At 67.4% G+C, this 21,109-nt stretch overlaps 1 protein-coding gene across 2 annotated transcripts; it reads right to left on the reverse strand.

Annotated features, from left to right (window-relative positions):
* Positions 1 to 1,965: 1,965 nt before the first annotated feature.
* KCNQ4 (potassium voltage-gated channel subfamily Q member 4) lies at positions 1,966 to 19,750 on the reverse strand. 2 transcript variants are annotated; one of them, XM_086764971.1, is made up of 15 exons: positions 19,506 to 19,750; positions 10,822 to 10,912; positions 9,987 to 10,113; positions 9,734 to 9,909; positions 9,533 to 9,658; positions 9,312 to 9,422; positions 9,055 to 9,150; positions 8,772 to 8,860; positions 7,608 to 7,763; positions 6,500 to 6,544; positions 4,641 to 4,858; positions 4,437 to 4,539; positions 4,046 to 4,177; positions 3,784 to 3,919; positions 1,966 to 3,679 (listed from the first exon to the last, which is right to left on the reverse strand). In XM_086764971.1, the coding sequence occupies exons 1-15, from the start codon at positions 19,748 to 19,750 to the stop codon at positions 3,461 to 3,463; spliced, it is 2,070 nt and encodes a 689-aa protein (XP_086621097.1). In that variant the 3' UTR covers positions 1,966 to 3,460. The 2 variants fall into 2 exon arrangements, with proteins under 2 accessions (XP_086621097.1, XP_086621099.1); XM_086764973.1 differs by lacking the exon at positions 6,500 to 6,544.
* Between the last annotated feature and the right edge of the window lie 1,359 nt (positions 19,751 to 21,109).

A 21,109-nucleotide genomic window follows, 5' to 3' on the forward strand; every position in this document is an offset into this window, starting at 1 on the left:
AACCGGGACAGGGGCCACGGGTGGGACGGCACCCAGCCGCAGCCCACGGGGAGTACGCCGTGGCCAGTCAGGGTGTGCTTGCACCCCAGTGCCCACGCACGGCGGGTACTGCATCCCGCTGGGCACAAGGGTTGCCTGCTCCCCGGGACCCCAGGGTGCTGGGGGTGCCTGAAGGAGGGTCCTGCAAGAGCCCCAGGCGCTGGGACCCCCTCTGGCTGCTCGGCCGGCGCTCTCGGAAGGGCCTTTTTCCTGCAAGCGCCTCAGGAAGGAACTGGGTCCAGCCCGGAGTCCGGCTGTCTCCAGCCGCGCGTACTTTCGGCATGACGGGCCTGACAGGAATCCAGAGTGAGTCACGAATTCCCCAAGACCCTCAGGGGACAAAGCAAAGCCACTGTCGAGAAGGACACCCCCCAGCTTCTGCTCCCGGTCCTTGTGCTCCTGCCAGGCAGTGGCTGAGGATGAGCCCCCCCGTCATCCTCTTCCCACGGCCGCGCTCAGCCTGCCAAGCGTCGCTCTCGATGGGACGCGGCGAGGCGGCACTGCGGGGTCACGGCTCGCTGCGTCCCTCTGATGCTGGCATTTCCCCCTCCGCGTGTCCCCGCCGGCCAGGCCTGTCTCCTCTCGCACGCGTCGAGGAGTCAAAGTGGAGGGGGGCAAAGTCCAGCGCGGGCACCTTGGGCCCACGTGGCCGGGGGAAGCGGAGCGAAGTGCCACGGGCTGGCACGGGTGCCTGCCCTGCCCTTGCCACTGCCCATGGCTAGGGGAGGGAGAAGGTCCCAGCACCCAGCACCCCCACTGCATGGGGTCGCGCGAAGAGCCCAGACCCCGGTAGGTCACCCCCGAATGTCCCCCGGCGCAGCAGAGACGTGTGCCGACCTGCACCTGTTGCACGGTGCTGCCATCCCTGTGGGGCGCAGGGTGAGCACCCCCGGCGATGCACGACCCCACGGCAGGGTGAAGACCCCGCTGCCGCACAGATGCACCCCTCCAAACCCTCCCGGAAAGCCACCCAGCCGGCCAGGGGAGCCGGGCAGCGGCTGGTGCAGTGCCGTCCCGGCACAGCGGGCTCACACGGGGCTTTCGGGGCTCTCCCTTCAGAGCTTCTGCTTCAAAAGCTGGACGTGCACCCCAGGTGCTCGGTGGGTTGAGGGACCAGGGTCACCCCGAGACCCCCATCCCAGCAGGCTGGGGCAGCTCTGGGGCAGCGGAGCCGGTGCAGGCGGGGCAGGGAGGTGCTGGCCCCTGCGGTGCTTGATGCAGCACAGCGCTCCAGGACGAGCCAAGAGCGGGTTTGTTGGCGAGAGGCAGCCAGGAAAGGCAGGGACCGACCTGCGGCGAACCCCGGCTTCCTCCCCAGCCAGCGCTGGGGCAGGGCGGCACAGAAAGGGGCCACATCCAGCCCCTCAACATTCGCAGGTGGGGGGGACACGTCAATCCCGTGGGGTGCCGGTGCACGGGGCTGGGGCAAAGGCTTTGCCGTCCCTCGAGGGGTTGTGTTCTCCTGGGGAAGGGGGCTCGCACCCCCACTGTCCCTGGGATGGCCCATTTGGGGACACACCGTGACACTTCGAAAGAGGCAGAGCCTCCTCGCCAGCCCGGGACTCCAAACGCAGGGCACGGGCCCCTCTGCAGTGGCATCAGGCCTGCAGCCCCTGGGCACACAGCACCATGGAGCCGGGGAAGGCGACGGAGCCAGGGCTGGGACTGTGGGCGTCAGGGAGGCGGACGGACCCCTGGGTGCCTTGGCCAGACCCCAGGGTGCCCTGGCCGGACGCCTGGGTGCTCCGGCCGCGGGGCTCGGCGGCAGGGCTGGAGTGCCACCTCTTGGGAGAGCCGGGAGAGAGAGAGAGAGAGCAGGCAGGCAGGCAGCCTCTACTCCAAATTTTAATGAAACAAATAAATTAATAAGTTAATCAAGTGAGGTAACTACCGCTGGCTGGGGGGGGGGGGGGGGTCTGCGGGGACCAGCCAGCCCCGGGGAGGGTCCTACGAGTTAGCTCCTGCGTGTGGCTGCGGCCAAAGCTCTCGCATGCACCCTCCCCCCGCGGCCGGGCGCCCACGGCACCCGCGCACCGACCCACCGCCTGCCCACCCACGGCACCCGGCCGGGGGCACGGGCGCCCCAGGGCGAGGGAAGCAGGAGCAGGGGGGAGGCTGCGAGCGGCGCTGGCACGGCCCGTGCCGGCCACATGCACTAACGAGGCAAGAGAAACGAGCAGGGTCAGGGGGGTCCCTGCTGCCAGGAGTGGAGGCATAGGGGGGCTTAGGAAGGGGGGGGCGCGAATCCCACAGCTCGGTGGGTCCCCGCCAGCCCGGCTCAGATCCTGGCAGGTCTGCCTGCCGATCCCCACAGGATACTGAGACCCCCTGGGACCCCTGGCCACGCAGGAGCAGGCGCCAGCCCCAGCTTGGCAAACTTTGGCACGACCACCGTCGCTTCCAGCCTGACTCAGCCCGGCGCCGCGGGACGGGGACACGGGGAGCGACGAACTGAGCACTGCAGGCCCCGGTGGGGACGGAGTCTTCTCAGCAAGGGCAGGGGTCAGGACACGAGAGGGAGGGATGCTCCTTGGGGACCACCGTCCCCATCGCCCGCGTCCCACCCTCCTCTGCAGCCCCGCCACCCCAGGGCCACCCTCGGGCCTCGGTCAGGGGCACCCAGGTGGGTTCCCCACGGGCAGCAGGGTCCAGCTGTGCGCTGGAGGGGGGGTTGCTTATTGCCTAGGTCCCCGCGGGTGGCTGTCCCCGGGGGTGTTGCATATCCAGACATTATTGCATAAATAGATGTATATAGCTACCTCCTATAGATACATTGCCCTGGGAGCATGCGCGGGCAGGCAGAAGGCTCTGCTGTGCTTCTAGAGGTGCAGCCGCAGCGCTGCGAGCAGGGAAACAACCCAGGCAGCGGAGAGAGGGGGGACAGACCCCTGCTTCCCCGCCCGCCGGGGACCCCCGCCGCGGCCCTGACCCGCAGCGGCGCAGGTGAAACCACGCCGGGTCGTGCCCCGAGCCCTCCGCTCGGCACCGGCGGCAGGAGGGAGACGGAGCCTTGCATAGCTGGCAGCGGCCCTGGCTCGGCGCCGGGGGACCGGGCAGGACCCCGCTGGGGAGCTCGACGTGTCCTGAGGGCTGGGGGTACGGGCCAAACCCCCCGGGGGATGGGCCAGCCCAGAGCATCCCCGCCGTGGCTGGAGAGCACTCAAGGCCCCAGGAGCTGGGGGGGTGTCACCCCCCGGGAAGGGCAGGAGCATCCCAGGAGCGTGGTCCGGCACGGCGCAGTGCCACGGGCTCCCACCCCATCCTCAGAGCGGGCAGCCGCTCCCCCGCAAAGGAAGACTTGCGGTTTGCGTAACGCAGCGAGGGACGCGGCTCGATGGGGCCCGACGCCACGCCGCTCCCACGGGCCAGCATCCCGTCCCACCGGCTGCGGCCGGCAGGATCCGTCCCGCCGCCTCCCCGCTCAGTCCATGTTGGCGCTGGCCGACCTGGAGATGGTCAGGGTCTGGGCAGAGACCGAGATGTCCTCATGGTCCACGGGGCTGTGGTAGTCGGAGGTGATGTCGGGCTCGCAGCGGGGCAGCTGCACGGCGGCCAGGCTGAAGGAGTTGGTGGAGCCTTTGCGGAGGCACTGCGAGTAGAGGCCGAGCAGCAGGTCCAGCTTGTGCTCGATGGACTGCACCTGCAAGGGAGGGGCAGCGCTGACGCGGGGGTCCCGGCCCCCTCGCCATCCCACCGGCACCGAAGGGACGGTGCCATGCTCCGCGGTGGCTGTCCCCTCCTGACCTGCCTCTCCACTTTGACCACACGCCCCATCATGCTGAGCTCATCCACCAGCTCTGTCTCCAGCGCCAGCTTCTCCCCCTTCTCCCGCGCCTTCTTGTCCACGGCGAGGGCCCCCCTGCCCACGATCTGGTCCACGCTGGAGGGACACAGCCCGTCACTCGAGGCAGGACAGGGCTCCGGGAGCACATCCCACGCATCCCAGCAGGCCAGCACCCCTTGCAGCGGGAGACCCAGGGTGCCCGTCGCCTTCGGGGCAGCTCACCGCATCTGCAGGCTCTTGATTCTGCCCAGCATGTCCAGGTGGCCGGCCGAGTACTGCTCGATGACGTCCTTGACGTCGTAGGGACGCAAGGTCTCCTTGAACTTCCTCTTGGCCACCAGGAATTTCAGGATCCTGCAAGGACACCCGGGCTGCAGAGCACTGGGAGGACTGGGGACACCCGGGGGGGTTGGGGAGGGCACGCACAAAGCGCTGAGGTCCTGATCACCGTCCCGGTGTTGGGGCTGAGCCGGGAGCCGTCCCTGCTCCCTGCTCGGCCCCCACCGTGGGCTGGACCGGGGCTCTCGGGACACGTCCACTCATCCCCGAGGGCCAAGGAGGAGCTGGGGACGGCAGCAGGTACGCTGGGGGCCACGGGAGGGGACGGTCTCACCTGACAGCGCGGATGAGGGTCTTCACCGCTGGCATGATGTCCTCGAAGGCCAGGTCGCAGTGGGAGGTCTTCTCCTCGCCGCTGTCCTCCGGCGGGCAGTCGGCTGCGGGTGGGCAGCGGAGACCGAGGGCTGTCCCCCTGTGCCCCCCAAAACACCCGCAGCCCCCCAGCCAGACCCAAACCCTGCCGGCCCCCAGGACTTACCCTCCACCGGGGTCCGCGGCTTGAGCCTCAGGGACGCGCGGAAGCGGGTCCGGTCGTTGAAGCTCCAGCTCTTCTGCACCTTGGTGGGGCTGGCGGCCTCGGGCAGGTCCTCGGTGCTGGGGGAGCGGTGCAGGGGGGGCCCCAGGTACTGCCTGCCCCGGCCGCCCTGCCGCTGCGAGCCGCCCAGCCGCATGCGCTCCTTGATGCCCATCTTGTTGCTGCGCGGGAGAGCGGGGCGGGCGGCGTCAGAGGCGAGCGGGAGCCCGGGGGACTGGGACGGGGATGGGGAAGGGAGCAGATCCCCGCTGCGGGCACACGCGGCGCCCAGCGCGGTGGGCTAGGATGGGAATGGCTGTCCCCGGGGTCACCGAGAGCCCCCGGCACACGGCGGGCAGGCCAGGAGCAGGCGGTACCGCATGCCCGTGCGGGAGTGGCTCTGGGGTCACGCTAAACATCTTTCTTTTCCTCCCAGGAGCACAGACAGGAGGACAGACAGACAGGTACGGCGGGGAAGGACACGAAGTGGAGCCACCGGCAGAGCAACCGGCACTGCGGGGAGCAGCCCTGCTCCTGCCCCAGCCCACCCGGCACAGGACGTCCTGGGGTGCCCAGCCAGACCCGTCCATCCTCCTCCTCCTCTTCCTCCAGGCTTCACTGCCTAACTCAGACCCTGCTCCTGAAACCAGCTGCTCCGCTGGGATGGAGGGGGGGAGCGAAACAACAGGCATCGTTTATGTAGGACCGACACAAAAACACTGGCGGGTGCTGCCCCTGGTGTGGCGCGGGACCACCAGCAGACCCCGAGCCATGCGAGGGGGCCAAGCAGATGCGCAGCTCCGCCAGCGGAGGAAGCCAAAGCCGTGGGGGACATGGAGCAAACCCCGCGCCCACTGCACAACACGCCCCGTGAAACCCCGCTGTTTGGGGAGCCTCCTGAATTTCCCGGGCCAGGAGTTCCAGGACAAGGCAGGGCCCGGGCAGGGGTCCAGGCAGGGGGCTGGGCTCCCAGCCCCTCCATGCAGGCTGCTGTCGAGCAGGGCTGCCACGAGCCCCTGCAGCCGGCGGCACGCGGCGCTGCCGGGCTGTGCCAGAGGATGGGAAGGGCTGCGTCCTGGGGGACCGGGCTGCGGGACAGACGCAGGATGGGCTTTATCCCAGCGCCTCAGTTTGCTGTCGTCAGCGTGACCAAAGGGCTCACCCCTGCCGCACCGTGGGGGAAACTGAGGCAGGGCTGGCGGCGGGGGGCAGCGGGGGGCAGCGAGGCCAGCCAGCTCAGCCCAGGCCATGCACAGACCCCCTCCCCTGCTGAAGGACCGTCCTTCGGCCTCTCTGCCCTGCTCCGTCCCGCAGCCAGCCTGGCACGGAGCGCCATGCACCCCCGGTGCCCCCCGGCGCTGCGTGGGCAGCTGGGACGCAGTACCTCCGTCTCCACGTGCCCCACGTCCGCAAGAGCTTCCGCTTACCACTAAAGACGGGACTGGGGGGTCAGGGCAGAGACACAGGAGAAAACGACAGTTAGCCCACGGCCACCTCGGGCTGCCACGTCCCCGACCCCCCGGCCGTGCCCGCGCCCCAGCGCTGGGCGCGGGGTCCGTGGGCGTTTCCCGCTGCACCGGACCCGGCCGTGGCACCCCTCTCCGCGGTGGAAGCGAGAAACACGAGCGAAGTTGTTTGTGTAGGTCCTGCATAAACACCAACGCCTGCCCTGCAAGGTCCGGCTTCGCGGCGGCGGAGCTCTGCCAAAAGGCGATTTGGTGATGGCACATGGTGCCGAGCGGCTGAACGGTGGCGGCCCTGCCAGCATCACGGGGGCTCTGCGGACCCCCGGCCCCTGCCCGCTTGCCGGGGGCGAACGTTACCTGAGCCGTAAGCACTTGTGGGGCTGCGCGTCCTCCTCCTTCCAGCTTGGGGGTGAACGGGGGGCACAGAAGGTTTGGGGGTGGGTTGGGGGGATGGAGAGGAGGGGAGTGAGCAGGAGCGGGGAGGAGAGAGAGAAGATGAGATGTTATGAGAGGTGATGCTTGCGGAGGACATGGGGGGAGGCTCGGGCCCCCCCGGGTGGGATGGTGGGGGGCTTGCAGTCCCTCCCCTGCCAGCTCCCAGCTGCTCACCGGGAAACGGAGCCCAGCCCAGCGCTGCCGCGGGGAGCGGTCCCCCAAGCCCATACTCACCTCAGGGCTGGCGGGGGGAGCAGGTCCCCTCGGCCCCGCGGCTCGGCACGTCCCCACGCCACGCCAGACCTGCCACAGCCCCAGCATCACCAGGGAAACCGAGGCAGGACGCCCCGGAGGAGCAGCACTGCCCCTCCCCACCTAACCCTGACGCTGGCCCAGGGCCCCGCGCCGTGCCGATGTCCTGGGTGGCCGGCCAGCAGCCGCGGTGGCACGCTGGGGTCTCAGGGGTGTTCCTCGGCCAGAGGGGACCGGGCACACGGTGCACGAGCAGCCGCCACCAGCAGCACGGCAGCCCCCAACTTTCTTGTTTCTTCTCTGCCGGGGTGGCGTGGCATTGCTGCTCCCCGCTGCTGCGGGCACGTGAAACCCAACTCGGACCACGGGAGCTGGGTTTTGCTCCCTGCCTGGCTCTGCAGCAGGGCCACGCGGCTCCAGCCCCACCGAGTTGGCAGCGTTGCCGTCACGGGGCCAGTTTTGGCCACGCTCGGTGTCCCCGCGCAAAGTCCCGGTGCGGCCGCCACATCGAAAAGGGCGGCGAGGCGGAGCTGAACATCACAAGAGGCTTCTGGATGGTACAACATCCAAGGGGAGCAAACGCGTCCCCCTCCGGAGCTGCCAGCCGGGAGCGGGGCCGGCAGCCGAGCAGGACGGGTGCCCCTGCGCAGCGTCAGGCGGGGAGCGGGGCTGGCGGTGACGGCCACCACGGTGGCATCGCCGGTGGGCAGAGACGAGCAGAGCAGAGAGAGAGCAGAGAGGAGGGAGAACGCGGGGCCATGGGGCTGCACCCTCCTACCTTTCCCCTGACCCAGCGGCAGGGCTGATGCTTTTCTGGCCAGGGGTGAAGGAGTGATAAGGCGGTGGGGCTCCGTCGGGCAAATTTTTCACCTCTGAATTCCTAAATCCTCCGTTGCGGACTCGGTGCAAATGGTCAAACATTAGGACCAGCTCTCTGAGGTTGGGGTTAAATAAAAAGATGGAGAAATTAAAATTTCCAAAGCAAATGAGATGAGCGAAGCAAGGCTGAGCAGAGGCGGCTCCTCCTCTGTGCAAACCAAAGCAAAACCAGAGCAAAACAAGAAGCAGAAACCAGTGCTTTCTTTCAAAGGACGGGTTCTTAACAGCTCCGGTCGGTGCTGCTGGCACCCGGGATGACGGTGCTGGGGAAGGGTCCCACAGCGGCGGGACGCCGGGAGAGGGGCTGGATCCTCGGGATGGGTCAGGCCGAGAGCCCGGCCCCGCGATGTGGCGCGGGACGCCGCATCCCCACGGTCGGAGACCAGAGGGACTCGCTGCCGCGGCTGTTAAGACCCCTGTCTTTGGAAAAATGAAGAGTGAAATGGAGGAATGAGTTTGGCACTGCAAAGGGACGCCCGGGCGGCGCAGGGCAGGAGGCGCAGGCAGGAGGGCACGGCTGCCGGCCCAGGACCCCACGGCAAACGCCGGTGCACTCGGAGCGATGGGAACACAGCGGGAAAACTTCAAAAAGTCCTCGATCCGCCCGTGGTGGCTACATCCCAGGGGCCATGGGAGGCGAGAGCACTGCAGGGATGGGGCACAGAGCTCCCAGCCAGACCCTCCGGGTCCATCCGCACCATCGCCGTGCTCGGAGCCGGCTGCCGGCCGGCTGCAGCTCCATCGCCCGGGCCACGAGCTCCCCGCAGCCCTTGGCACCGTCCTCTTCCCTGAGGAAGGCAGCAGATGGGCTGGAGGGGACGGGGTGGGATGGGCGCTGCGGGGACGGTGAGGCTGGAGGAGGGTGTTGGGAATTTTGGCAGATGCTCTGCCGCGGCACTGGCGTCCCGGGGCTGAGCAAGGCGTCCGCGCTGCTCAGCCCCACCAAGCCCTCGGTGGCTCCGCGTGTCCCCTCACGGCAGGGGCTGCCCACTTCACTCGTGAGCTCAGGGCCCCACAGAGACCCCCCCAGGAGCCCTGCAGCCCTCGCCCGCGCCCTGCCTACCTGAAGGCGGGCAGGAGGCTGTCGTAGTAACACCAGGTGGCTGTCAGGTACCCCCGGCTGACGTCCGTCGAGTACAGGCGCCAGGCAGCCTGCGCGGGAGCGAGAGCCCGCCGGCGTCGGGATCAGCCCCGGTGGGGTCGGGAGGCGAGATCCCCGCCCCGTGCCAGCCCCTCCATCCAAGGGCAGAGCCCAAAGGAGCCAGCCGCCAGATTTGAGGTCAGGCGCTGGGACAGCGGAGCACCCCCGGGAAGGGACGGGGCAGGACACACCAGCCCTGCGCTACCTGGATCAGGTTTGCAGCCGGAGTCCGTCTCTTCTCAAAGTGCTTCTGCCGATGCTGCTCCTGCACTTTGAGGGCAAAGCCGGAGCCCAGGATCCCCTGGGGACGGGAGGGGACAGGGTCCGCAGGTGCCGGCCACGCCGCCATCGCCAGCCGGGAGAGACGGGGGCCATCCCACCATCCCAGGGTGGATTCGGCCCCTTTCTCCCCAGTTTCTGCGGGGCGGGAGGCGCAGGGACCCTCTCCCCGGTGCTACTCACGGCGGGCAGCGCGAAGAAGGAGATACCGAGCAGGGCGAAGCCGGCCGCCAGCATCCGTCCCAGCCACGTCTGCGGCGTCTTGTCCCCGTAGCCGATGGTGGTGAGGGTGACCTGCCCGGGGGCAGAGCAGGGGGAGGCCTGGAGGGAGCTCCCCCGCCACCGCCCCGTCCCACCCTCCTCGTCCCCTCCCAGGGCTGGGGGGCCGCGGCAGCCGAGCTTACCGTGCCCCACCACAGAGAGTCGGCGTAGGTGGCAAACTGGGCGTTGGCGTCCTTCTCAGCCAGGTAGACAAGGAAGGAGGAGAAGATGAGCACCAGGAAGCCGATGTACCAGGCGGTGATGAGCTCCTGCCGGGGCAGAGGGGGTGAGAGGGGCTTGTGGGGGGTGTGCGGAGGGCCGTGCTGGGACCACCCCATCCTCACCTTGCTGTGGGCGTAGACGACGGAGCCCAGCAGCTTCCAGGTGCCGCCGCGCCGGTCCATGCGCACCATGCGCAGGATCTGCAGGAAGCGCATGCTGCGCAGCGCCGAGGTGGCGAAGATGTTGCCCTGGGTGCCGGCGGCAATGACGGCCACCGAGGCGATGAAGACGATGAAATCTAAGGGATAGCGAGGCTCAGGGGCACGGGTTTTTTCCAACGCCCATGGCGTGGGTGACACGAAGCCCCCCCGGTACCTATAACGCAGAAGGGCTTCCTGGCAAAGCGGAAGCGTCCCCTCCAGCCCCGGTAGCGGCAGCAGCAGCCGGCCGCCCAGACGCGGATGATGTACTCCATGCCGAACACCACGATCATGACGAACTCCTGCAGGGAGGAGAGGGTGAGAAGGGGAGGGCAGGACAACGCGGGGGGCTCAGCCGGGTGGGTGGCTTTGGCGGGGGGGACAAAATGAAATTGCTGGTGCCGAGGACGGTGCAGGGGGGAGCACGGTGTCCCCCCAAGGGACGCAGCCCTGGAGCCGTCCCGGGGGAATCAGGGCAGCGAGACGGGAGCCGCGGCCGTCGAGCGTGGCCGAGCAGCCCGGCTCTCCTACCTGCGCCAAGCTCACGCCGAGCTGGGTCCTTTTCCTCTGCTGTCAGCATTGTCCTCCTACCTCCCGCCCAAACAAGCCCCCGTTCTGCTTACTCGCGGGAAAGTCACAAGGACCTTCCCAATTTAGTCTCCATCACCCGGGAGAACTCCAGCGTCAGCCATTTCTGACAGTTTGGGGGAAAGTTGCCTTTTTTAGCCCCTCCTGCCCTGCCTTTCCCAGCGCTTTGTGCCTCTCCGCGCTGCCGAGGTCCGGCTGCGGTGATGGGCCGCCCCGAGCTGCCGGGATGCCCGCAGCAGTACAGCCACCCTGCAGCTTCTCGCCAAGGTGTCGGAGAGGCTGCCATGGTTAACACCAACGCTCGACAGCGAAATCCGGGCCGGTGAAGGGGTCAGAGGGGTTTTGTCCGTGACCTTGCCCAAGTCTCTTGGGGCGTGAGGCGGGGAGGGGGAGCCCGAGCGACAGCCCCGCTCCCCACTTACCAGGATGAAGAGGCACTGGTTGGCCAGTTTCTGGTGCTCCTGGATGGTGGAGAAGACCGACAGCACCAGGCAGCTGAAGACGAGGAGGAATCTGGAACAAGAGTGTGTCAGCACAGGCACGGGGGCTGGCCCCCGCCTCACAGCCTGACCCCCCCCAGCCAAGACCTCCACGGCTGTGACGGAGCCATCGGGGACACGGTTTGCCCCTAGATGGTGGCATGGAGCAATTGGGGAGCAATTCGGGAGCCCACGGGCAGCTGCCAGTGGGTGCAGAAGCAGAGACTGTGCCTAATTCCTGCGGGATGCCCAGCGCAGGCAGCATCTCCCCGCGCCCTCCTGTACCCCGAGCATCCCTCCGGCTCTCTGCCCAGCCCCGGGCATGGCCCAGGGTCGCACGGTGCCCCCCAAGTCTCACGGTGACCCCCCAAGCCCCATATCCAAAGGGAACATTGCTCCCACCCGTGTGCCAGCCCGGGCTGGTGGCACTGCTCGTCCCCGAGCTGCCACGCAGGAGGAGGAGGAGGAGGAGGAGGAGGACCAGGCTCCAGCAGCCACGGGGCTCAGTGCCAGGCTCTGCTGCAGCCTCTGCTCTGGCAAAACCACCTCTAATTAAAGGCAGGGAGGGAGACAGGGGGTCCCGCACCTTGGCAGGGGGACCAGAGCTTCTCCTGATCGTCCCCAGTATGACCATCACCGCGGGGACCTGCCACCCTGCCAGGGACACGGGGGGAAGAGTCTTGTCCCCAAGAGCTGGGTTAAGACACAAGGGGCTTTGGCCCATTTAGAATAAGGGTAAAACCTAGGGAAAAAAAAAATAGACTCTGAAGCTGAAGCAAATGAAACTCCAAAAATACATTTTTTCCCCTGATCCAGCAAATCTAAAAACAGAAAGCGGAGGGCTTGTGCCACCGCCCCACGTGACAGCGTGCAAAGGGCCATGGCTCTGCCGGGGCCGGCTCCGTAAAGGCGCGGGGGGCTCCGGGCACACGCTGGGCGCGCAGTCCCACGCACCGCGGGAAGGCACCGCCGGGGTTGAGGCCGGCGGCACAAGCGAGGTGGCCCTGGCACCCTGTCCCGGAGCAGGTGGGCATCCCCCTCGCCCCAGCACCACCTCCCCATGGTGAGCGATGCCCGTGGGACCCATCAGTGCCACTGCAGAGAGCGCGGGGGCTCTGCTCGGGCGATGCTGCCCGACGCCCGCTCGGGAGCACTTTCCCATCTCCTCTTCTTGCTGACACGGAGCTCTGGAGCCAAACCAGAGCCAGCCCGCGCTGGCAGGAAGGCACCAGGCGAGGCCGGGGAGAGGGGACGACGCTCCGTGCCCTCGGCAGGACCCCTCGGGCCAAGGGGGACCCAGCACAGATGCTGGGCCTTGGGTGGGGGGAGCCAAGGGCCCCCCGTCCCGTGCTGAGCGCAGCCAGGGGACACAGGCCCCCACTGAACCTGCAGTTTGTGCCGTGTAGGGGGGGCTCTGCAAACCGGGGCACAGCACGAGGGGACTGCCGAGAGCCCCGCGCCCGCAGCGGGGCGAGGGGGCAGCACACAGCTCAAAATCCAACCTAGAGGGGACAGGCAGGTCCCCTTCCCAAAACTGCTGTGAGGGGAAACTGGAGACGGGACCGACGGCAGAGAAACCCCAGGGATGGGGGTCTCCAGAGCATGGAGGAGGCAGAGCATCATGTGCCGGCTACAGGAACGAGGGGGCCTGGGGCATTGCAGCCCCGACACCGCCCTGCCCTCACTGCGGAGGGCGATGCTCCTCTCCCAGCTGCAAGGCGGAAGGCTGGAGCCAGTTCCTTCTCCCTGTGAATTATTAATTGAGCCCCTTTCCTCTGGCACAGCCGTTCCGCCGTTAACTCCTCCGGCAGCCGACGGCACGGCGGGACCCCCGTCCTGCCCGCGCTGGCATGGAGGGCGGCGGTGCCACGGGCAGGGAGCCCCGAGTCTCTTGGCCACGGTGCTTGGTCCAAGGAGCCAAACGAGACCTGGCCGAGCCGTTCTGCCTTGTGCACCATCAGCAATAAAGATCGTACGGTCGGGATTTAGCAGGCAATTACACGGGCAGCGAAGCACAAAGCAGACGAGGAGGCAGAAATCTCCCAGCCTGCAAAGATTTGTGCCTCTCACCCCGGCTGCGGAGGAGGGTGGGGGGGTCTCCGGTGTCCGGACACCTGAGGGGACACGCCTGCGAGCGGCAGAGGGACGGTGACTTTGCACCGCGCCGGGGTCCCGCTCATCACCCGTCCCCATAAGCAAGGGGGCCAGCGGGTAGAGCCGCCATGGAAACCCGCACCCTCAGGGTGCCGATGCCTCCCACCCGCCTCCCCCCACCCAGCATCCCCCAGGATTTGGTGAAGGATACAGGCATGCGAGGCTGCACGGGGCCGGCTGGGAAAGCAACTTTCTGGGAATGCATCAGCTGCTAGGAATTAACTGGTAAAGCCTGGGCAAGCGCCCGGTCCCGGCTGCGCCTAAGCGGCTTAGGGAGAGGGTCAGATGCCTGAAGGCAGCTCGGCGGGCCAGGAGCCGGCCGCCCCTCCCAAAATTCCCCACACTGAGGGCTCGCCCAGCCTCTCCGGCAAACGCCACATGATGCTGGCAGCGCCAGGCTCCCTGCCGGTGCACTCCCCTTCCAAATTCCCTGCTCTTCCCACCCACCAAAGGGGGCCAAAAAAAAAAAAAAAGAGAGCGGGTCCCTCCAGCTGCTCTCACCTTGGCAGGAGCAAAGCCTGTCTGCAGGAACGCTCCTCCCCAAAATAATAATTAAAAGCTGGCGGGGGCACCCGGGCTGGAGAAGGCGAGTCTCCTGACATTAATCTTCATTAGAGCCGACGCTGCCATATGCTCCCGCCTGCACCAGCGGTGCGGTGCCGGCCGAGGCACAGGCGAGGCCGGGAAAGCTGCTGAGCTCAGGGAAAGCGGGGCCGACGAGGAGCGGCGTTGGGCAAGGGGGCACCCAGTGCCCACCCGAACACCTTTGGGTGCATGCCGGTACAGCCCGCGAGAAGCCGTGCCGCGGCACCCTGGTGCAGCTGGTGCCGACGGGACCGCGACGCTCAGAGCCTGCGCAGCGGGACGGCACGGCCAGGCTGCAGCCCCCGGCCCCAGCAAGCAGCCGGTGCCCAGGGTGGGAAGGGGAGGTGATGCTGGGGTGCCCCTGTACCCCGCTTCACTCTCCCCCCATGAGGAAGCCCCGAGTTGGAGGTGCAGGCAGCGTTCGAGGCTCGCACCGACAGCCCAGCAATAACTCAGCGGAAGGAAAAATACCACGCGCCGTAGGATAAACAGCCCGGCCAGGGAAGGAGCGCGCAAACAGCCTCTGGCCAATGGCTCAGTTCCCTTCCCGGGCCAAGCCTGGCCCCATCGCGGTGCTGCCGGGTCCCCTCCGTACTGGGCAGCAGCTCTGGGGCTGTCCCTCCCTGGGACACGGCTATTCGGGCCTGAACTGCCCCAGCCCAGCTCCAGTGGGGATGGGGACAGGGATGGGGATGGTGCTTGGCTCCGCAGCCAGCAAGGTTCAGCTCCCCAAGCACCGCCCGCAGCTCTATAAACAGCGCATCTAATAAATCCCCGTCCCTCGGCCCCGCAGCCCTTTAGGGTGGTGGAGCAGGAGGCCTGTCTGCTCCGGGGATATAAATAACCGGGTGTAGCGGGCCTGTTTGCGCCCGTAACCATGGCAGGGTCCGTCCCGCACCGCGGAGAAGAGAAGAAGAAAAAAACCCACCGCGCACCAGGAGAGGAGAGGTGCTGCTCCCAGAGCCCTCCTCGCCCCCGGACCCAGGGTACCGGGGTGGGTACGGCAGGACGGGGCGTATGCAGCACCCCAACACGTGCCGCAGGCAGGGCTGGGACGAGGAGCCTGTCTGTGGGCTGCACACCTTGTCCCTCAGCTCGGTGTCACCCACGGCAGGGACCCCCACAGCAGCTCCCGATGACGTCCCACACCGCACGACAGCCGGCAGCCCCAAAACCTTTGTGCTTCGGTGAGCGGGAGCCAAAAGCCTGCGAGCAGCATCATCCATCACCCTCGTGTTGCAGATGTCCGCACCCCCCCATCACCCAGCGCCCCCCAGCACCCCGTCCCCACGGGGAGCACGGTCACAAGGCTCCTGCGGACGGTGCCAAGACGCTCACACGGAGCAGCCGAGATAGTTTTGCTCTTGAATCATCTGGCAAGGATCGGGCTGAAAGGAGGGGGAGAAAACCAGTGTGTTTTCGGATGCACCTCCCGCGCCTCGCACCCCAGACAGGGGTCCCGTCCCCACCCTCCGGCACGCAGGGACTCTGCGGGGGACGAGGGACCTTTGGGGCACAGGGGCACGAGTGGCCTCGAGAAGTCGAGGCAGGCTGAGACCCCAAATTCATTACATGGAGGGCAGGAGCACCCCCAGGCAGAGGGGGCAGGTCCGGGCACTCAACCCCATTCTGACCCTCCGCCCCCGGCATCGCTGCCTGGAGGGACAAACAACCAAAGCCTCTCCGGGGCGGCCGAGCATCCCCCCTGCACCCCCCGGCTGCGGGGCTCCCCCCATCCGCGCCGTCGGGGCCAGGCAGCCCCAGGCACCCAAGCCAGCAGCACCCACTCTGGGCTGGGGGTGACAGGAGTGGTAGGACCAGAAAAAAAAAGAAAAGAAGAAAAAAAAAGAAGAAAAATCGATGCAAAGTCTCACGTTGCGCAGAAGTCGCTTAATTTTATGCCCCGGTGACACCGCATCAGGCTGGGGAAATTGCTGTGCCGGCTTCTCTTCCCGCTGGCATCTCCCCCAAACGCGGTTCCCGTTTCAAACCCGGGCAAGGTGAGCGGGGCCGGCCCCGGGGTCAGAGCCCCCCACTCAGAAAGGGGGAGCCCCTTTTATTTTGGCCCTGCGAGCGCAGCAACCGGACAGGAAGCCACCAAACCAGTGCCGGTGGGAGACGCCGGTGGCAGCAAGTTAAATCCCCGGAGCTTCACACCAGAGGTTTCACTGAGCAGGTGGTGGAGAGCCAGCCCCGAGCGGGGGACGACGCCATGTCCCCGCAAACCCTGCGGGGCTCCAGCCCGTCCAGCGTCCCGGGTGGGCCGGAGCGGGCACGGAAGACGGCGGCGATGCCCAGCACGGCAGGGAAAGCGCTTTCCCGCATGCCGAGCGGTGACAGAGGGATGGGGCGAGATTTGGGAGCGGGGCAGAGCCACCCACCCTGCAGCAGGGCTGGGATGCAGCGGGGGCACCGAACCCGTCCTGCCCACTGCAGCCCTCTCCCGGAGCTGGATCCCAGCACAGGGAATCTCCAGGAGAAACCGGCTGCCAGCAGCCTGGTCCCTGGCCAGGAGCTGGCCAGTGCACGGAGGGGGCCTGCCAGCTCCTGTCCCCATCGCACCCCCACCACCCCGAGCCAGCAGGGATTTCCCACCGCCCCGACTCCGGAGAGCCCCCACCCAGCATCGCTCACCCACCACTGCCTGGGCTCGGGGATCGTCCCGGGGCTCTGCCGGGAGCTGCCACCCCTCCAACGCACGCGGGGAGCCAGCGCAGCAAGGACAAGGCTGGGGGTGCCACGGGGGACAGCCGCTCCCCGAGCTCTGCATTGCCCCCTTCTCCTCCCCCCCCCCGGCACAGGGCAACACTTTCTCAAATTAAACACAACCCCACCAGCTCAGCGGTCCCAGGGGAGATGCTGCCAACAGCAGCGGGCAGGGGAGGCGTCCGGCTGGCCCGGGGATGGCGTTTCAGGCGGGGGGTGGCAGGTTGTTACTCAGTCTCCCCTAATTTGCTCCAGGTCAAACCGCTCTTTACGAAAGCGTCCCTCCAGGAGACGGGGAAGCGCTGAGCTGAGCTGCTGGTGCACCCCGCAGTTTCCTAACCATCAACACAAGCTCCCACACCCCGCTTTCCATCGGTCCCGAGGGTCACGGGCCACGCGTGGGGGCTGGCAGATGGGGAGGAACAGCCTGAACTGGAAACCCCCCGGCGCAGCCCCAGGAGACCCCCGGGCTGGGCTGGCAGCGCTGCTGGTGCAAGTGGGGAGGTCGCCCACACCGAGCTCAGCGAAAGGCAGGAGCTGGGGATTGCAAAAGGGAGTTTTTATTCACTCTAAAGCCATTCGGTTAGCGCTCTGGTCACGCTCCCCAATTTATTCCATAAGCTCCAGGGCTGGAAGCTGTCATTTCGAGAGGGGACGGCAGAGCCTCGCCAGCCTGGCGAGCCGGCCGAGCCCAAGCGCCCAGACCCCCAGCCCTGCCGTGGGGTTAGAGGGGATGGGGCTGGCCAACGCCGTGCGCCTCAGCCCCGCCTTGGCACCTGCACGGACACCCGCCTTCGCGCCGTCCCCTGCCTGCGAACGCTGTGGGGACACCCAGCACGGGGGGCTGCGAGGGGTCCCAAGCCCTGGCAGGGCCCAAGGGTGGCTCCGAGCCCCCGTGGCCCACAGGACGGCCGCAGAGACGGCACAGCCACCGAACCCTCCTGCAAGGCGGAACAGCACCGGAGCAGGCACTGGGGACGTGACACTGTTTGGGATCAATTTGCCGACAGAAGGAGCCTGAACTTGTCCAATAAACGCTATCAGCTCAGCCCTGCCACGCGCTCCCAGCACGGAACGGCTCAGGGGAGGGAAGCGCCTCGATTCCCAGCGGGTATTTCCATTTTAGCAGCTTTCTGCCCTGTCTGGGAGCCGGGCTGCTCGGGGTGGGGGGGGGGAGCAGTGCCAGGCGTGACTCCAAGGACAAGTCCTGTGACCAGCGCTCCCCCCTGTACCTCAGTCCCCTCCAAAATGGGGGTAACACTTTCCTGCTTTTTAAAAAAAAAAACAAAAACAAAACACTAGAAAAAACCAACACAAACCAAAACCACCACAGTCCTCAGCTGTTGACGTACGCAAATAATTCCTGAGAACTTCAATATCCAGCGCTGCAAGAGCTTAGCAGCTCCCATCCGCTGCGGGGGAGAAGAAAAGAAAACCACCACCACCAAAAAAAAAAACCAAAACCAACTTTGAAGAAGCCAGAAAGGCTGCACGGAACAGACCTCCACGTCTTGCACCCACTGCAGCATCTTCCTGCGGGCTTCGGGGTGTCCCCGGCCGGACCAACGGCCCTGCGGTCAGCGAGTGAACGGCCACAAACCCTCCCCAGCCCGCTGAGCGCCGGAGACGTTCCGCTCCCGCTGCCCGTCCTGCCCAGGCGGGGCAAAGCCCCTCTCCCAGGAGCCAGGGGGGCACGGCTGGGGTGGCAGAGGAGGGACCCGGGGGGGCTCTGCAAGGGGAGCCGCTCTGCGGCCGTTTCTGAGGCAGAAGAGGCACAGGCCGGGAGGAAGAACTGGCGGAAGAGGGTCGGGCACACGCGTCTCTGCCGCGAGACGAGCCGGGGTGACTTTTCCAGGCCAAAAAGCCCGACCCCGTGCCCTAGCAGGGGGGTTTGGCTGCCGTTGTTGTTAATTCCTTGCAGGAAAAGCTCTCTCGAGGGCAGCATTTGCAGCGTAGGCGCCATCGCCCCGGCACGGCGCGGAGGTGTCGGCAGGCGTTACAAATGGGCCCTGGTCTCCTCTCCCGCTCCCCGGGGAGCTCAGGTGCCCTCTTCTCCAGTGACAAATTCATCCTGCCACCTCGATGCGCTAACCTCGGCAAGACCCACTTTCCTGCCTCCTAACGAGCTCCGGCTCGCTCACCCCACTAACGGCTCGGCGCTGCGTTACTGCTCCGGAAAGTGGAGGGAGAGTCAGTTTTTTTTTGGCTCGTGCTCTCAGAGAGGGTCTGCACCCGGCCGGGCCATGGGGCACACGCCTGGCACACACATGGAGCAGGTGTGAGGCAGAGGGGGAAAACGCTTCCTTCCTCATGGCTGTGGCTGGATCCAGAGCCAGGGTGTCGCGGCAGCGCAGCCGGAGCAGAGCAGGGGTCCTGGGTTGGGGCAGCCAGAACAATCCCCCCCTGCCCCCGGTACAGAGCTCTCCTCACAACCTCTGGGTGCATAACGGGCACCCCAGTGCTGCAGTCCCGTCCCAGCCCACCGAGCAAACAACCCCAAGGGTTTTGGGAATTCCTTACTCAGCCCTGAGCAGAGCCCACGCGTCTCGGAGAAGATTCTGCTTTGGAAAAGTCACCGGACGGCCAGGTCTGGCGAGGGAAGCCTGGAAAACCGCACCGAGCCAGGGCAGGGAGAGGGTCTGCTCCTGGGAGCATCCCGGGTTCCGTCTCCGCACTGGGATGTTTCGACGCTGGGGACCAACAGCAGCCATGACCCCCCCCCGCTCCCGGGGTACAGCCTTTAACTGGGGACCAGAACTCCCCGTTCTCTGCCTTCCCCCAGTCCCATCCGGCCTCAGCTCCGGGGATGCTGGGCTGGGACCACCGCTGTGTCCCGACACTGCCACGGGGACCCGAGGGGACCTGTCCACGGGCTCGCAGACCCCAGGCACGGACAGCGAGGGGACGGCGGCAGAGCGGGCCGGTGACCCTGCGGGTGGCAGCGGGACGGGGCTCACCGCACCGGGACCACCCCGGAGACCGAGCCCCATCCCTCGGGGACGCGTTCACCTCCCAGAACCGGAGCCGTTGGCAAGAAAACCACCCGTGGGCTCGCCCCCGCCCCCACCCGCGGGGACCCTCCCACGGAGAAACTTCCGAGGGCACGGAGCGACGGCTGCTCCGCGGCGCACCGGCTGCTCCCTTCCTCCCCACCCCGGGCCCCCTCCCCACCCGTGACTCACACGAAGCCGTGGTAGCCCAGGGCCCACCCGCGGGGCCGCTCCAGCCCGTTGTAGAGGCAGCTCTGCAGGCGGCGGCGGCAGCAGCGCGGGGTCCCGGCGGGGCGGGGGGCGGCTGCGGGGCGCGCTCCCGCCAGCAGCTCCCGCTGCCGAGGCGGGGGGGTCCCGCCGGGCGGCCCCGCACCCTCGGTGCGCACCGCGCTCAGCACCGCCGCCTCCCCCCGCCGCTCCCCGCCCGCCCCGGCCATGGCGCACGGCCCCGCCCGGGGGGGGGTGCGGGGCGGGGGGGGGGGGGTCGAAAACCGGTTCCTGCCCCGTCGGACGGCGGCGGCGGCTCGCCCCGGTACCGGTACCACCTGCCTTTAGCTGCCGCCGCCGGGCCCTCCCCCGCCCAGCCCGCCCCGCCCTACCTGGCCCCCGCCCCCGGGGCTCCGCCGGGATGGGGAAGGGGGGCGGGAAGCAGCTCCTGGGGGAGGCGGAGGGGAAGGGGCTCCCCCGCCGGGCTGGGGGAACCCGTCCCCCGCCAGAGGTCTGGGGACCCCTCGCTGCCCACAGCACCGGGGAGAGAGCGCCCTGGCCACGGGGCGTGGAGCGTCCCACGAGCGAGCATCCCAACCCACGAGGCACAGAGCATCCCAGGCTGCCAAGCATGGAGCATCCCACAAGCGGAGCATCCCAAACCACAGAGCATCACGGGAGCAAGCATCCCAAACCCTGGGGTGTGGAGCGTCCCGGGGGCGAGCCTCCCAAACCACACGGTACCCGGCGTCTCTGGAGGGAGCATCTCCGCAGCGAGTGTCCCCCGCCAGCGGGCACGGAGCTTCCCCAGCCAGCCAGCGTCAAACCTCCCAGCGAGCAGCCCAGGCCGGGGCATCCCCCTTCCTCTCCTTTGCTCGAGGTCCAGGAATTGCTGGAGGCACCCAGGTTTAGAGGGGCACTGCATACCTACAGAGAGACTTCGCATTGCTTGGGAAGGGAAGGGCTCATCCTCACCCTCGTTCTCCCTCTCCCAGGCCAGGAGCTCTGCCAGACCCCTCATTCCCCTCGGGGTCCCAGCAGCCCACCCGTGCCCGCTCCTCCCCATCCTCTGCAGGCTCAGCTTTGAGCCAGGCTCCAGGTATTTCCCAGCCCACACCCACAGCTGTTTCCTCTTCTGCTTTATTCCCCTCAGCTCCACACAACCTCCTGCTGCCAGACGGGGAAACTGAGGCACGCTGCTGGGGAGCCCCTTTCCGGGGGGGAGGGCTGCCCCATCCCAGCTGTAAGCACACGCTCCCAGCACGTTTGCAGGAGCTGAGTCCCCCCACCCCACATGGGTGCCCCCCTGCTGCCCCAGGGCCCCAGAGCCCCTGCTCCTGGAGAGGAGAGCAAGTTAAAGCCTCGGGCAGTGAATTATTTAACATGGTGGCTGGAGATCCTGGCACCGCCATGGGCCCTCATGAGCACTGCGGTATTTGGTAGGTCTCGGGAAAAGCACACAATAAATAGACAATTTTATTTACTTGGCAATGGGGGAAACGATGCCGCTAAAACCCACCAGGGAGCCAGCCCGCAAACCCCCGCGCCGAGGCCGCCTCTCCCTCCCGCCGCCACGCAAACCCCGCAGC

This window comes from Chlamydotis macqueenii, chromosome 22, assembly GCF_036417535.1.
Source record: "Chlamydotis macqueenii isolate bChlMac1 chromosome 22, bChlMac1.mat, whole genome shotgun sequence".
NCBI classification, from domain to species: domain Eukaryota; kingdom Metazoa; phylum Chordata; class Aves; order Otidiformes; family Otididae; genus Chlamydotis; species Chlamydotis macqueenii.

Bases quoted from the DNA above. Each gene is read 5' to 3' on its own strand.
- KCNQ4 (XM_086764971.1), bottom strand. From the start codon at position 19,750: ATGGCCGGGGCGGGCGGGGAGCGGCGGGGGGAGGCGGCGGTGCTGAGC. The intron at 9,910-9,986 runs GTACCGGGGGGG...GCTATCCCTTAG, and splicing joins GAAGCCCTTCTGCGTTATAG to ATTTCATCGTCTTCATCGCC. The intron at 8,861-9,054 runs GTAGCGCAGGGC...GCTCCCGCGCAG, and splicing joins CGGCTGCAAACCTGATCCAG to GCTGCCTGGCGCCTGTACTC.